At 46.9% G+C, this 17,522-nt stretch overlaps 1 protein-coding gene across 1 annotated transcript in view; it reads right to left on the reverse strand.

The window, feature by feature from the left end:
* The window catches only part of GAREM1 (GRB2 associated regulator of MAPK1 subtype 1), a 93,408-nt gene extending 76,064 nt beyond the window's left edge, over window positions 1-17,344 (reverse strand). The window contains exon 1 of the mRNA XM_026051591.1: window positions 17,218-17,344. Coding sequence (XP_025907376.1) covers window positions 17,218-17,344 — 127 coding nt within the window. The remainder of the gene's footprint in view (window positions 1-17,217) is intronic.
* Window positions 17,345-17,522: the final 178 nt, after the last annotated feature.

The raw sequence follows: 17,522 nt of genomic DNA on the forward strand, positions 1-17,522 counted from the left end.
TATATGCCCAGCATTACATGGGAGGACTTGCAATCAAGGTCTCTTTTATAGCCAGGGAGGCAAGAGAAAGGAGAATGCTTACAACCTGAAAAAAAAAAAAAAAATCTTATTTTAATAATCATGCTAAGGTAGCACTGAGGAGGGTTTCGATATCTGCAATACTGGTCAAAGAACAGCGATCCTCTCCCTTTCTGAGGGCCAAACAGGYCATGCATTAAGATACACCTTACCAACATCCTATAGCATCATGAAAAAATACAGCACAGCCATATCTGGGATGAAAGAAAGCTAYAGTCTTTTAAATAAAAGGAGGAGCAAAAAAAAGGCTCCCAGCACAAGCGCGCCCTAGAGAGCAATACAGACTTCACTGCGCAGGGCAGAGAGGTTYCAGGTCAGAGACGGGTCGCGGTGCTCGCACAGCCGCCAGCGCCGCCCTGCCACTGCTGCAGCGGGGAATCTGCAGCACTGCTGTACAGCAGGGCACTGTTAAAAGCTGGCTGGTTTTTCAAAATGCCAGTTGCCATTCCTGTAAACACTGGCTAGTAACGAAATTCCCCAAAGAGGTAACATTTTAGGAGGAATTCAGTTTCTTTGGAATTTGCTGGCCAATTCACAGCAGGTAAGAGCTGAATCCGAGGCATGAAGGCAGAGTGGGCCTAGCGCTGCCAAGGCAGAGCACCTCAGGAGCCTGAGCTCAGGTCAGGAACATCCAGCTGGGAGAAGGCAGAAACCTCCCGGCTGCAGACATGACTCACACCAGCTTCAGCCTTCTTGGCTGAACGCTGCGAGCACTGGGGATAAAAGTAGCTGTTCCTAAAAAGGCTTCATGCATCACAAGGTCTTCAAACCAGGCTTTGAACAGGCTGCTCAGGGAGGCTGTGGAGTCTCCTCCTCTGGAGGTCTTCAAACCCRCCTGGATGCCGCCCTGTGCCCCGTGCTCTGGGTGTCCCTGCTGGAGCAGGGGCTTGGACTRGATGATCTCTAGAGGTCCCTTCCAACCTCAGCCATTCTGGGATTCTGGCTGTGATCCATGGCATCCTTCCACTTTAAAGAGAATCCATCATAACTCAGGACCATCTTCATGYGGGAATCTCTTTCCTTTCACCGTGGGCCCTTTATATACTGTGCAAGCAGCTTCCAACACTTCATTTCTTACTTCTTATCCAGTATTTGGGTTTCAAAACTCTTGGATGAAAAAAARCAATGTGCGTTTGTCCACAGAAAATGATAGAGAGCAACTCCTCATTCCGTGCAAAACAAACAAGGAAGATGATTGAGGCCTTGTCTATGTCAGGCTGTATCACATAGATTTTTCACTATTAATTTCGGTTTAGTCTTATTTAATGTAAAAAAACACAGAAACAGTGCTGGCACTTTAAAACACCTCACTGAGTACAGTTGCTTTTATGGGCAGAGATTATCCAAAAAAATAGACCAACCAAGAGCACAGGCAGCAGGGCCCAATGCAGATTTCCAGGTAGCCAATTTTCCAGTATCTTTGAGGTTTAGTATTTACTTTTACTGGAGTCTAGATTAAAGGCAGGCATGAATCCCTTCACTTGGAGGACAAGACTGTGTGCTCCTAAATAACCTTTTTTTCCTTCAAGAAATGCGATTTGAGAGAAACAAAGATATGAATATGGAACTACTCAGTAGAAGTTGAACCTAGTACATACCATTGGTTAAACACCTTCAGAGTTGCCCTACATGACCGTCTGAAAGCAGCTGAGTAATACTGACCAAGGGGAGAAAACAACAACAAGAAAGAGCAAACAGTACTTTTTCTTCGAAGGCAGTGAGTTTATCTATAGCTATCTAATGGTTATGCTGTTGCAGACAAACTGAAGCTGGACCAGGGCATGGGAATTGCTCCCATCCAAATTCCGATCCACCAGGAAGCTCTCGATATCTGATCTCACATTTCCAACATTCAGTCATACTACCCCATAGCCACATTTCCCTGGCAAAACAGGTGCTTCTTCTTCTACTGATTATTTCACCCATATTTAATTTTTTCTTCTTGTATAATGCAGAGTTTATATATTGGGGGAAGAAATACAAACTTCTCTTCTGAATATTCAGTCATGGAAATTTTTAAATAGCTTTTGGATCACACAACCTGCTCACTAACTTAGTTTTCCTGACTGAATTTCTATTAGAACCTTGAAGGAGTGTGAAGGCAGGAATCACACCAGTTAATCTTCAGGTTTAACCCTCAGGTATCTACCTACACACCCCAGCAGATGTCAGAGCAAAGGACACCCTAATTCAACATTTACTTGGGGGGAAGAGAGGGGTTTTTCAGCTTTGCAACCAATAATCAAAACTAGTTTTAATTTGATTTGGTTGTAGTGAGCTGATCAGCCTGTCAGTGACTATTTCTTCTACCAAAGAGAGAAGTAAAAGGGGATCTAATTGTAGCAAACACTCCTGCTGCACAAGGAGGACCTGCTTTGAAAAAGTCTCTTTTATCAGTCTCTTTTTTCATGCCATATAAATAGAAAAACAAAATGATAAAATAAATGGTTTAAAGAAAACCAAAATAGGAATGGGAATTTTATATCATGCAAAAAATCAACACATGGTCTGCCAAGGAACTAAAAGGGTAAATATTGTAGTTTCTAGGCACAAGAGGGGAGGGGGGGAAAAAAAAAAGGGAAAAAAAGGAAAACTCTTTAAAATTTAATCATCTGAGGCCTATAAAATGCATTACACTAAATTTTTAATTTAAAGCAGACCAATTCATTAGGGAGGACTGACAGTGGTCTCATCTGACTGTCTTTGAGCACACTGGATGGGAGTGAAGAGCTGTGTCCCCAACTACACAGTGTTCAGGGAGAGCAGCACAAGAGCCTGGAAGAGAAATTCTGGCTCTTTCTAGGACTACTAGGAATCAACGTCACCTTTCAGCTTTCCTTCATCCTTTGTAATTAGTTTTCTACATAATTAAAACTAYGTATTTCCATGAAATTGCTCCATTCCAGGGGCATATTCATTTGTTTGGCTGGTTCCTACTACCTGCACCAGCCAGTACTTTTAATCATAATTCAAATTCCCGTCAAGCCTCCCTCTCTCAGAGCAGATCCAAAATAACTTTGCTTTGAAGCTTCCTCAGCTGAACAGACACAACTTTCAGCAAGTTCCCCTGACAGGAGAAGGATCCATAGTCATTCTGAGGGTAAGAAGACTCATGTTCCCCATTCTTTTGTCAACAGCAAGTAGCAACTAAAGCAGCAATCAGGTAAGGGATTCAGCTGAAAGCCTTGTGTGCCATCGCTCACATTAAGATCCAAACAGTTGAACTTCAGAGTTGCTTTCTCACCACACTGAAGTTCTAAACCATGGGAGAGCCCAGGCAGTTAGACCAGCTCAGGTTATTTCTCACAAACTCACCGAGGTTTCCACTGGCCTTCATTGCAGCAATCCTGTAGGAAGCACCCAGCAGAATCACCCAGCCWAAAGCAAGACATGCAACTCATTGAAACTGCTCTCTGCAGCAAGATCTATTACTGATAAATAAATTTAAAAAAAAAAATCAATTTTTTTTTTGGTTTTGGATGGCAGAGGGGAAAAAAAGAGTGATACTTTCACAGGCAAGGTGAAAATAACCCAAAAGCTTAACAAGTCACAGGAAGAAGTCCCAAACACAGAGTCAGCAAAGGCAAGAAGGCCAGTGTAACGTTTGCAGAGCATCCCTGAGAGCAGGCCAGCTGAAAGGGCACTCACCTGCCTTTCAGGAAGGCACCTTGCTAGCCAAGGCAAGCACAGGGGCTGCCCAAGGAGGGCTGCACTACCTGCTTCATGTAAATAGTGATACCAAGAGAGTTTTTCTCCATCAGAGGTACAGAACTTGAAAGCTGCCCCTGAGAGGGGTGCCCATGGCAAGACGGTGATCAAAAATCAAATCCCGTTATTGTTGCTGATGTCAGACCAACCTGACTTCACACTGTATCCGACCACAACACAGGGTATCAGGTGAAACAGATACCACAAAGCAAGACGCCCCTGCAGGAGGAAAGAGGCTGCATCTCCTGCAGCTTCAGAACGAGCCAGGGAAGATGCGGTTACAAGACACATGTTAGGTGAGGCCCCTCCGTACACCCTGTCCTGTCGAGGACGGACAGCTGGGCTAGCTACAGCTGGCCAGGTCCTCAGCAATAGGGCACCCACTTTGTTCACTTCATGCAGTTCATTAAACGTCCAGCCCCACCACACTGTAATCAAACCTGGCTTAGGATGAGCTGTGCATGTTTCAGAATCAAGAGAGAAGTGACAAGGCTTGGCCTCCACAAGCCCAGCCCCTCTGCAAGAGCCAGGTCCAACCAAACTGCTGCAGTCCAACTGCTGCTGAGCTCAAGCTGTCACCATCTAGAAACTACCTCCATCTCCCTATTCTTCTCGTGCCTTCCAAGAAGGCTACAGTTTTATTTCTTTAGGATTAGCATTTTGCTTTTGGAACCACTGGACATCCCCGTGCTGCTGCAACAAATCGGCATAAACCATAATCTTGTTATAAGGCTAGGGGACAGATTAAGACACTGAAAAATCCACTTTGTTCCAATCGGAGCTTTTCAGTAGCTTTAAAAGCATAGAGGCAGCACCTCGAAGCTTCACTAGACTAATCTGAACTACTGCAGGAAAAAAAGGACCACRGATATTTTAAATAAATGCCAGGGGAAATTCTAATGCCACTGCCAGAGAGTCTTGAATCTTGGCATTTTGTTTCCTTTGTTTTCATAAGAAAACTAGTGAGGGGGAGATGAACGGGGAAGGAAAACACCTAGATATAACTGAGCTTTGGTTATGTTTGTCTCAAGTGTTCAGAACAAACATCTTGGAATGGGAAATCTTTAGTTTTTATGAAGCCGAACTAAACAAGGCAAGCACATCTTTCAATGGAGCCTACTCTCCACCCCCACAAGAAGGGAAAGAGAGAAGTACAACAAAGCCTTAACATTTGCACTCCAAAACACAATACATTTCTGTCACCACCACAATTAATCTCTTCTCCCTTTATTATTGCTGATCATCACCTGGAATAACTGAAGACTTGCTCTATCAGCATGACAGACTTGGTGCTATGATTGACCCAACAGAATAATGACCTTGGTTACTCACAAACCACTGTAGAAAGTATCGGCAGTTCTTCAAAGCACACTGTTTTAATACTCTGCAACAGACTGAATGGTGACAACTATTTATACGCTACATTACAAGGAAAAAAAAAGGAGAATCATAGTGTCACTCAATTAATGAAAGCGGGATTATTATGGAAGAAAGTTTTCTGGTTTTGAAGGTGCCCAGGATCCCATATCTAAAGGACCCGGAGTAAGAGCAAAGAACCCTGAGCTGAGCTATGCTTTAAACAATCACAAGTTGGAAATACTGAGAACAAGAAAGTTGAATAACTTAGTTTTACATGCAGATTGGTCATGTACAGTTTATTTTCCATCTTAACTTCTTTTCGCCCTCTCTATGGTAATGCTAAATTAAAATGGAAACAGTCTCACATGCAATGGAAGACTGACATTGCCAAAGTTGGAAAAAAAATAGACATTAAAAGTATTTATTTGTCCTTGTAATCAAGGCAACAGGTCTGGAATTTAAGAATCCAAAACAGTTACCTTCATAAGTAATCTTAAAAGTACAGAGAGAGAGAAAGGCAGAACTACTTGAGCAAAAGAAAAGCACAGCAGTAACAAGTCTCCTGTTGTCATCCAAATCAGATCCTTTAAAAACTCTCATTAAGAGAGCTCAAATCTTCTTTTATGAGAGACGAGCATTCCTCCTGCTCCAAAGCAGCTATATATAGYGCTGTCCAAGGAGGAAACGCTTCCAAGAGCCTGCTCAACACCAGGGCCTGGCTGTGGAAGCCCAGTACCTAGAGGTGGGAGGTCAGCAGCCCACAGTGCACTAAACGCTTTTACTGGCTTCCTAATCATTCCCAAATGCAGCTAGAAAGTGGCTGTATTAAGCAACGGACCAAAAGTGGCTCTGCCTCTAAGCTGCTTCGGGAGCCCCATCTCCCTGGGTGCCACAGTTGGAAGCCCCACCAGGAAAGTCTCACTAGGGCTCTCTAGATTCAGGATGCCCATAGAGAATCCATAAAGAGGCCATAAAGAAATTAACCCCACCGACTTCATGGGTTTGAGATCTAGAATTCAATTGTGGATTCCTCCAGCGGGCAAAGAGAAAAGCACTCTATTCATCCAGACTTTTCCTGGGCACAGCGAGAGCTGGGGAGCTGCCTATTGTCCGCTATTTATAATTGGACAGTATTTTAAAACAGGACCCAAGTAAGCATGCTCAGTGCCCTCATTACACAGCCGCAGTGCTGAGGAGACACTGTGCTGCTTTGTGCCGCACAGCAGTGATCCCTGTTTGAACTTAGGGCATCCTGGACAAACTCCCAATTAAAAATAAAAGCGGCCCAAGCGCAGGAGCCGCTCAGGCACAGTTTGGCTCCCAAAGAGCTCAGCGTCCCCCTCGAATTGGTCTCTGCTTTCTGCAGTCGGGGTCTGCTCCCACGTGGGGCTGCCCACATGTCGGCTGCATGGGGCCAACATGTCTGCGCTCCGGCTCGGCCTGCAAAGACCCCCGCGTCCCTGACACCGCGGGCTGCCTCATCCAGCACAGACCCGGCACACGGGGCAGGTGCCCGCTGTGATTTGGCACCTGGAGGTTCTCGCGGCGCTGGGTGGATCTCGGGGACACGGGGTAGGGGACGCCAGCGGCACGCACGGCACCGCGCGGCGCACGCAGCTCTCCTCCGAGCAAGAGCCGTCCTAAGCCCGAGCACTAATCCCTGCTATTGTTTCCAGAAAGTCTGCAGTTAAGCTGCACCAGATAATACAAGGCTTTGTTTATAGTAAAACACACGGGGTAATACATTGTGAATAAGAGATTCTTTTGATATTTTTATTATCTTAAAGAATGAGCAAAAGGAAAACATATCTCCTGTAAAAAAGAAAAGCTCCCACTTTCGGAAAGCTATGTATAAAAATGACAATGGAAAAAMCCCCATTGTGCCTCATTTTCTCCCTTGGGGGACATTTATCCTTGTCTGCCAGCCATGCAGGCTTGAGATATTTTGTCATATATTGACAGGAACACAAAGGCTGTTTGACAACACAACACACAGAAGGCACCAGCAACGAGAGCTCTTTTCCTCTGCGTTGCCCCACGTGCAGCTGCAGCGGTGCTGGAGCTCAGCCATGTGTTTCCAGCCACGTTCTGGGCTCAAAGACTGCAATAACTTGCACATGCAACTGGCCACGTTTTATACTTCTGCATGTAACCCTGCAATCTTTCCAATTCACATATRCACTGCTGTGTATATTGTTCTATTTTCCTATTATAAATATAACATAGTTTCATATTTGGGGGGGAAGGGAGGGAAATAGCCTGACCATAACAAAGTTACAGATGGGATGTGAGGTATTATTCAATGTATGTGTGGYTACAGTCCTCTTCGAAGAGAAAGARAGGTCATCTTGACCTTTCAACGAATAGATGCCTGAACAGAACTGTTAAGGAAGAAGTGAGAACAACTTAATGCTTTAGAAACTGATCTTTCAACAAGAATATGCATTGCTTCACTTCTATAAAATTGTWTTTTTGACTGCTTACATGTAACAAATAAAAGCATTATTACTTTAAGAACTCCATAGTATTTCCATTCACTTTCTGAAGGACAAGTACACAGTGCTCATCATCAAAAGGACACATTACCTGTGAAGCCTACCAAAATCGACTTCTGAATCCTCCAGCAAAACTCCTGCAGGTGGTTACTGATGTTAAAATAAATAATTATATATATATAATATATATCATATACTCACACACATCAAGGAGTCTGTGAGCAGAGCAGCAGGAGTCGGCACCGCATGTGGGTGATCCCGCATTTCCTGCRCTGCCACCAACCAGCGCCAGGACACAGAGCCCTGAATCCACCTGYTCCCAACCACACACAGCTGCGGCTCCGAGTTCTGGGTATTGAGACTAGAAACATTGAAGAGCCCAGCAAGGCCTGAAACACTTTTCCCTGCCTGCTGTCTCTCCCCTGCCAGCACGGACCCGGCCGTGGCTCCTGGAGCAGGCCCAGCCAAACAGCAGGCTGCTGTCCAGTCCAAGAAACCAAGGGGATCTCCCATTCCTTACCTCTGATAAGTTGATGGAAATAGAGCAGGGGGTAGAAAGAAGAGGCATAGAAAGCACCTGTGTTTTGATTTGTCCTACCCAAATGGAGGAAATGCTATGAGCAGAGCTTAGGCATCCCCTTGTATCCCTCCATCCTGCTCCTGCAGGGCAGCACTGAATGTTTTAACCTTCGGAAAGCCTTGGAAGCGACTCCAGATACAAAACCTGTTTGAAGCTCACAGGCATTGGACCGAGGGGAAGACACAGCAGAGAACTAAGGGCTCCTCAGAGGCAGCTATGCCCCAAAAAACAGTCCGCCGAGGGAGGCAGCCGCAATTCTGGATGAGAACTAAAGACTGGTGCACACCAGTGCTCTGCTCGCAGTTGCTGGAGCTCACAGATAAAGAGTTCCCTTTCTCTTTCCCACTTGCCACCTTCCCTCTTTCTTTCCCAAATGGTCAAGTGCCAGAAAGCACTCCGAGTGCTAAGTGCCTGCTCTGGGTGGGAGAGCTGCTGAACTTACTCTGCTTATTATCCAGAGAAGCCAGGCAGTCTCCACCCTGCTGCAGACTGGAAAAATGTTCCTAGTTGCCCTACAGGATAAGGGCCGCTGGGCAGGGGTTACAGAACAGGCCCATCCCGCTCTGTTTAAAACAAACCCAAAAACCTTYCCCAGAAAACTGCAGGCAACTTGCTCATCTACTCGCTGCCTGGCAARTGACCTTTCCAATATTACACGACTTTCAGCCCAGCAGTGAAGCATCCTTGAGAGGCTGCTGTTAAACTCTGTGCAAACAGCAACCTGAGTGAAAGGGCTCCCTGAACACCACAGGGTCGTTACCCTCCCGACGCTSTCTAATCAGCCCGTTTTGAAACGCTCCAGCTGCCTCTAGCAGCCCAACGTGGTCCTGTTCCCTGCACCTCGGCTCTGAGCAGCACGACACCCCGACACAGGCGCCTCGGCCAGAGCACCCTCAGCCCCAGCCGCTTCTCTGACCCTCTCACTAAGCTCATTTGCTCACCCACAGCACGTACAGGTTCTGTCAGGAACTTGCACGGGGCACAACAGGGCACATACTGCTCCATCAGAGAGGTTTTCTGCTCCCTTGCTTAGCGTTTCTTCCCACTCCCACAGCTTTTGACTGCGAAAAGCAATTCCCCGGCTTCCTCGCTGTCGCTGCTTCGGCACGAGGCTTCCCCCGCTTCTTTCGCAAATATTATTGCGGCATGTTGTGTTTTACATCATGTTTAGATTTGAGTCGCTAGGATTCAGCCCTGGAATGAGGCAATTCCAAAAGCAACTTAATCTACCAAGCGCACATTCACGCATTTTCCAGCCTCCGAGATGGGAGTTAAATCTCCATCCGCGCTTCTGCTCAGCAGCCCAGAGCTGTCCTCGCAGGCCAAGGAAGGACAGACAAGGGCACCTTCTTGGTGACTACAGTGACRTAAGTTATAAAAAAAWTTWAAAAAWWAAAAAAAAACACAAACAAAACACAAAAAATGTGCACTTTACCAACAGTCCTGCATCTGCTCAAGATAAACACCCTCAGGAACTTCCAGGGACTCTTTGGTAACATTGGAACAAGTTCCCCACCGGACTTGCAGACCTAACCTACCACTTTGGATTACATTCTTAAAAGCAAGGTTTGGAAGGGGGGAAGCAAGAGACAAGTGGAAGCAAAACCAGAACAGAGATCAGCACATGTCTGGGTAAGACCCGGACCAGAGGGTCTGGAGGGATCACTTCAGATACGCACCACGGTGATCCAGACACTCACTGAGAGTTTCCCAGCGTCAGAAACACTATGTTTGAGACTCAGTGTGTGAGTGTCTGTAGGATTTGGCAGTTTTTGTTACCCATCTGCAACCTCCATAATGACTCTAGTCTAATTTCTCCCACTTTAGATCAGCCACTGTGGTATCTGTTGGTTTTCAGGCCTTGTAAGAGCTATGCACAGCTCCCTCCCCATCCCCTCACCCATGTGGAGGACACTGCACTAACCTCCTTCTGAGGGCTCAGGTTCCTGACCTTGCAGAGGCTGAAAGCCAAAGCACAGTTCAGGATGAGGAGCCTGGACCCCCGACCCTCCCCACGGCCTGGGAAAGCTCTCCCATGCCGCAGCRCTCGGCACAGACCCCGCAGCCGGTACCGGGATGCAGCTCGTGCGGCCGGAGCCGCGTCGCGGTGCTCCGGCAAAGCCGCGGGATTGATGGTCTGCTCTCCAGCACCGGAGAGCAGAGGTGGCCCCGACCCCCAAACCCGCGTCCCACTGCCTACATCCCACACCTCAGGGCTGCTCTGCTGCACCAGGGCTTCAGCCCGGATTGCACCGTGCACTGTTCCCATGGTGGAGCCGGCCCACGGGAGAAGGTGCAACTGTTGGTACACATCCTTGGCATACTGCAATGGTCGGAAAAACTCTGACCATAAATGCCACAGAAAATTTGTTCCAAATTTTAAAGTGCATTTTTGCACTATTAAAAGCAAAGATTTCAAACTTGAAATATTATCTCACTTTTTTTTTTTTTTTTTTTTTAAATGAAGGTTGGTTTTGAGTCATATGCAACACACATTAAGATGATGAATACTTTCCTACAGGGGAGAGACTTGAGCTTCTCCAATCCAACCAACTTGTTGCTTCCAAAGCCAAAAGGAAATACAGCAACACCCATGGCCTTTGCTGCTGACAAACCACCGCTGGAATGACTGGAACACAGGGTAGCTCTTTCTCACCGATTCCTGCAGCATCAGGCCATGTTGTCCAATATCCTCCAGCATTTATTCTTGGCATACTCCCTTGAGTTGCCTTAACTGGACTGTTACAGGGAGTGCCAATCCATGTAATCGCTGGAGCCAGGAACACCTAGTCCCAGAGAAGCATTCATAGACAAAGCATAAAAGAAAAAAATATATATCTTTTTTCCTAGGCTACTTTTGCACCATGCCTTACTACCATATGTTGCAACAACAGCATATGATTTGTCACATTGGATTCTTTAAAGATTAAGATGCTGGTTAGGATACTTCAGTTCCTTTGAATTTTAGGCATATCTTCTGTCTTACCAGAAATCTACATGCAATTTATATTAAACAAACAGAAAAAAAAAAATAAGGGAAAAAGAAACAAAAACTAGCCTTCCTCAAGGACCTTACCCATGCATTGAAAATTATGGCATTTGAATTTAAGAAAATACTAATAATGTTTTGCTATCCAATGCCCAGACTACAGCACTATCCAGGGAGAACTGGTTCAGGTGTGTACACAAAGGCTTTGCCCAATAGACTCACAATGTTGAAATTTAAAGCAAGAATTAGAAGTTTCATGCCTGGCGGTAGCAAGGAATCTGAACATCCACAAAGGATGTAGTAAAGGATATGAAGGCAAYTGTTTTGCACCTTCGCAGCCCTGCATTGCTGCTGAGGGCCAGTGCAGCGCAAACCACACTCTGTGGAAGGAATACACAGTACTCTACTGTATATGAAATCATTGCCAGACACAAAAGCAGCTCAACCACTGGGAGTTTTTAAGCTTTACATGGGATACGGGACTGAAACACTACTTGCCTCAGTTGGAAGCCTGTGCTGCTCTTGAGTGTAGGTTTGGAGGTTTGGCCAAGCTGCTGGATTCCACCTCCAGGAGGGCCCTATCCTCTCCACAGGYACCACGGCCGGCTGCAGCTTTTAAATGAATTAAAAGCTTTCTCTCTAAAATGTTTCTGGAGCACAACTCTGCCAGCAAGGGAGAAGAAAAACGCAGCCACACGAAATAGGAGCAGTGGTTAGTGGCAACCTCTCAATTCTTTTTTCATCCAATTGCTTTGATGGAATCAACAGACCACAAGGAAAAAGAGGGAGAGAAAGGTAAGGAGACGACAAGTACAGGATTCTGAGCCTATGCTAGAATGGAAGAAGATACAACATAAAGAATATAAAATACAAAAAGTTAAGAGTTCTAAAGCTTAAGAAATTAAGTTGCAAGAACRTAGTGTGTCCTAGAGTGTGGTAGAGTCTTGTCTACGAGCACAGCACGTAGGAGAACTGCCACCTACCAAAGCTCACTGACTGCCATACCTAGCAGAGCGATTCAGCCCCTGGCAGCTGCTCCCACTCCAATTCCCTGCTTTGCACAGGCGAATTCTCTGGTTTGCTGCTGTGAAAGTTTCGCTCCTCCCCCACGTGATCCGTATTTCCTCGTATCAATACGAGGCTACGAAGACGCTCGGCAGTGGCTGCTGGCAAGAAGATCATTCCCAACAATTACAGCCCAGATAAGAGCCCTCGGACCTTAGAAGAATAAAAGTCTTTGTAGTTTCAAAGCATTGTTCAGCCTCCCAGATAACCCACATTTGTGGAGTGACGCAATATGAAATTTTCATTATGTACATGGCCAAGCTGTTCCATTTAGTATAATGTTCTTTGATAAGCTACGAGGGTGTTTGGTTTCAAGTCATTTAGATCTAGACTAAGCCCTGCAATGCTGCGTGGTAAGGCACAATAGTGCTCTGAAAGGGAATGCAGTAGATGGACATCACGGTGAAAGGTTTCAAAAAGGGAGAGAAAGAGGCCACCTGAATACCTTAAAGGGAGAAAAAAGTAGTGCATCTGTTGTGTAATCCTGTCAAGGAGAACTGGGAACTGCAGTGCAATAAATACAAAAATCCCTTCATCCCCAGCAGCAATAACAGGACAAACTCACTATTCTCCTAGTGCTGTTATTCACAAGAGTTTTATCAGGGCTAAGAAATGGAAATCATCTTTTATTTAAAATAATCTTCATCTATTTTATGAATTTCTTTTCCTCTTTATAGACACTATTTCTGTTATTGTATCTCAAAGCAACCACGCATTTGCAGCACATAGAAAACAATTTTCTACTGAATGTTAGTTGTCAAAAAGGATCCACAGACTCTCCTGCAGAAAAATTCTGCACAGTGTTCTCACAGTGCCTAGCAGGGAAGGGCTTCTCTGCGAGTTSAGATCTTCACACAGCCAAGCCAGTGCCACTGTGTTCACTCCCAACAGCTTCAGCTTCCGTAACACATTTTCTGGAGCGTTCACCAGTGTGATTGTTCCTTGTGAAAAAACAAAATACATAAATAAAAGGAGGAAAAGGAAGACCACATTCCCTCTTGATCCTAGAAATTCCAGTCTTCACAGAGAACCTGTGAATTTCTATGACTTCTTCCAGTTCCTACCCGATGTACAAGTCCAAACAACCCACTGGCACAGCCAGCTCTCTAATACTTGTGGAAAGTAAGTGGTACTGGCAGGGTAGGAGTGTCTCTCACCAGGTAAGGAATGACGGACTGATGGAGTCTGAAGAGAGCAGGGAGCTGACACCCAGACAAGCTAGGCCTGAAGGTCAACCCCATGCAAAGCAGCMCTTTTCCAGGTCTTAACATTCATAGTTTCTCTTTAGCCATCTAAAGCCATCCTTCGAAAAACAGCTTCTACAAACTCACAGCCCTGAAATCACCACGTACAACATCACCTAGGCGCTACAGATTAGCAACAAAACAGGACCATACAACCGTGTTCAGCACCTTCTCTCCACCAGCTGAACAGGGGCAACCCAAGCCTCCAAGCGCAGCCCTGATCCTCAAGCCCCAGCCGCGTTCACCTCTCGCCCGACTCGCAGCAACCCAGCTCGGACAGCGGCTCTTTCTGCGGCCGGCTCCCCGCGTGCTGGCACACACGGTCCGCAGCTTCCCGGGGCCGGCATTCCGCCGGCACGGTGCCACCGGGGTCGTGCGGGATCGGGAAGGACAGGAGGGAATCCAGGGGCAGGCCTGCTCACATCTCGCTCTGACTCTCGCTTCTTTTCACCTGAAACAGCCTACTTGGTGAAATCCAAAGGATGGCTTAAAACGTGCTCATTTGCACGGGTAAGGTGTTGGTAGTTTTGTATTTGAGGTATCTTCTGTCAATACTTAAGTAATCAAGAGATGCTGGGGAGGGAGGGAAAGGAAAATGTAGTTCCCTTCCTCTCAAGTGCAATAGCTATTTTTTTCTTCTTTTTTTTTTGTATTCAGTATATTCAGAAAATATACAAATATTCACCAAATATTCACAGAATATTAAATCACAAGAACAGGTTAAAGCAAAGACGCAAGCACTGACCCTCAAAATTAGATTGTACAGAACTTACTACTTAAAAGCATCCARAAACATGACTTGGAATCCAGCAAGACAGCTTTAAATTTTCACATGAAAAAAAAACCCCAAAATAGTTAAAGTCAGCATATGTATCATTTGTTTCTATCTCATCACAGATAAGGCAGGCATGTTTGCCTAACTACTTCCACTGTATCTTGACATAAGACTGCTTCCTCTTTCCTCCTTTATGGCATTCCTTCATGACAAAGCCCTCCCTTCCTAGGAGGGGACCAAATTTAGTGCACATAAATATTTCATATCTTCAGCCTGTCAAGAAATGAAGCTGAATGACTTCAGGGCATTCTTCCAGGAGCTTCACATCCCAACTGGCAATGCAAGACTGCATCCAGCCCCTTCCCACTTCAGTCTGCAAGCCCTGAAGGTGAGGCAGCAGGCTGAAGGTATTACGTGGATATCATCCAGGAATATTACCCACGGAGCACTCCACTCCATGAAGGAATGAGGACAGAACGCAACRAGGCTGTCATCTTTTGAAGAAAATACGTCCCTAGCCTTTCAATTCCCTTCAGCATCCTGGTCCTCCAAAGGAAATGAACTCATAAAACCTCACAGTCATTGAAATAGCTAGCTGATATGGAAGGACAAGCTGACTCTGAAGTTTAAAGGGACACACGCAGGATCTTTAAAGGTGGTTCCATTTCTAACAGAGCACATCCAGCATCCACCAGTCCCAAGAAGAACTCRGCACTTAGACAGACAAGGTCGCTTCTATGCAGACTAAAACTCTGACTTGTCGATGGGCATCTACAAGCTTCTTTGGTGCAGACRGGAACTGTATCCTGAAAAAACACTGATAAGGCACAAGACACTACTTTGTTAATAGAGAAAGACATAAACTTCATATGCATCAGATAAATTACTAAGTCCATTTCAAATGTATGCTGTTTTCTTCAGTATTTCATCAATTCCCCAACTCCAGCACTCCAACAGTAGCACTCAGCAAGACAAGGCCCCATGACCCTGGAACAGCAGCTGCCCCAGACACTTGCACAAATATTGCGAGTTCCCAACTTTTTTTTCCCTTTAGCAGACTCCATGCTGATTCACGGCTTGTTTTCTTTTACTGAAAGACAACCTCTCTCGGAGATACGAAACATCTGCTCTCAGTACCTGAGAGACKATGGCGTCTATATTCTTCATAAAATATTGATTTGTCTGCCATCYGTGATCCCAGAAGTAAAAACGTGTGTCCACATGAGTAGGTAAAAGCAGATGCAAAGGTCCCTGCCCACACTGAACCAGTTCCCATCCAAGAGCCATTCTGACAAGTTACCACAGCCTCTATATCCAAGTCTTGCTAAAGCAAGATTTAGGACAGAGCTGAACCCCCGCTCGGCCTAAGCCGGACCAACAGCTGCCTTATGTCTGGCCACTTCAGGGCATGGCCAAGGGAGCTCAGGTCCATCTGCTTCCATTTGTGTGCCCCCACAGGCTTCAAGTGGGGCGCTCGGGAGAAAAAGCCGCTGCATAAAGTTGTGTCCCCAGCAGTTATGGGGCTTTCCTGCCACCAGCTCTGAAATGAGACCACCCCGCTCCTCCAGCCACCAAAAGAGGCCCTATAAAGGCAGGGAGGGAAATTACTTGCCTCATAACTCATCAACTTTCCCACATCTGAGTTCTTTCAGGGCCCTCACAGTGAGGCAGGTCAAGAGGAAAGGGGAAGTTAGGAAGAAGCCTAACACRCAGACAGCGAAATTAGTAAGTCATCAATATATTCTATAAAAGCCTGAATCACTGCCAGCAATCTCAGCTMAATTGACAGCCTTAAGTGCAGTGACTGGAGGCCATCTTAGCTGTTTCAAGTGACAGAAGGTATTACCGTGGGGGGAACTTTAATACAGCAGCTTTGCCACTATCATCACAGGGCAGCGTGRGGTTGGCAGTATGAAAAATTGCCAGCTGCAGTTAAAAAGGCCAAGAACCTTCCTTCAACCTGCTCCTGAACAGCAGTTCCAAGGGAGCCCTGCAAGGGATAGGAAATGTGCTGCCTAATCAAGGGACAAAGTCAAAAAAGCCCTGGCTGGCATCACCACAAGATTATGGGAAGTGCAGTTAAGTAATAAACCAGTCCCAGTCTCGACCTGCACGTGGGGGAGTAGCAGAAGACATSGCCTGTGCCCATTTTGCACTGTTCAAATCAATACAAAACTTTGTAAGAAAACTCTTCTATTACATCATAAAACTGCAGGGGCAGCTCATAAGCTAATGAATTATAAAGTCTGGATATTTTTTTTTCCCCTGATTTCTGAGATATCTTTTGCATTCCCTCAGGGCTGGGAGGGCCAGACATTTTTTATGGGGCTTCCACACAGCCTACACAAACAGCTGCTGCACGACGGTGTGGGTGTTTCATATATTAAAAAATAACAATAAAAGAAACCCCACCGAGCGGTTACTTCCCCAACTCTCTGTACCAGCACACTACTAAGGCAAGTGTGCAGGCACAGCAAGATGCTGCTGCTGTCACAGCCACCCCGCTGCACTGTTTCTGATTTCCTGTAGTAAACAGAAACACGCAGACCAAGAAGCTGTAGGTTACAACGCAAGGCAACAGCACTAAAGTTTCCTGGAGACTTAAAAGGCTTCTCGAGTCACCCATTTTTCACGGGTCTCTCGCTTTTTCAGCGAASAGCGCGCGGATGTTTTGTGACTTAGCCCACTCGGGCACCGCATATCCCGTCTCCCTCGGCCTTGCAGCCACCACAGCATCACGGCACCGCAACACCGGGTCCCCACGCGCCCCAAACGCCCTCGCACGTTTCACCCGGCGGCTCCCCGGGGCACACGGGGCAAGGACAGGGGCTCGGCTGCCCGGCGCGGCGGGAGGCCCCGCGACCCGCGCCGGCTCCCGCGGGTCCCCCCGGGGCTGGCGGCTCCCGCGCGCCCGCGCCACGCACCGCTCTCCAGCCGGGCGATCTGCGGCAGGCGGTAGGTGCTGACGAGCAGGTCCAGGGGCACGGCCACGGCGCTCCACTTCACCTCCTTGAGGCTGCAGCCCGGCGGCGGCGGCGGGCCGGGCTCCATCTTCCCGGCCTGGGCAGCGCGGCGCCGCCGGGGCTGCTCCCGCCGGCGGCGGGCGGGCGGGGAGGGAGGCAGGGAAGGACGGAGGGAAGAGGGGAAGGCGGGCGGGAAGGAGGGCGCTCAGCAGCAGCAGCCGCCGCCGCGGGACATGTCGGGCCGGGCTAGGCAGGGGGGGCCGCGC

Source organism: Nothoprocta perdicaria, unplaced genomic scaffold (assembly GCF_003342845.1).
Source record: "Nothoprocta perdicaria isolate Ctin4 unplaced genomic scaffold, notPer1 scaffold_77, whole genome shotgun sequence".
NCBI lineage: Eukaryota > Metazoa > Chordata > Aves > Tinamiformes > Tinamidae > Nothoprocta > Nothoprocta perdicaria.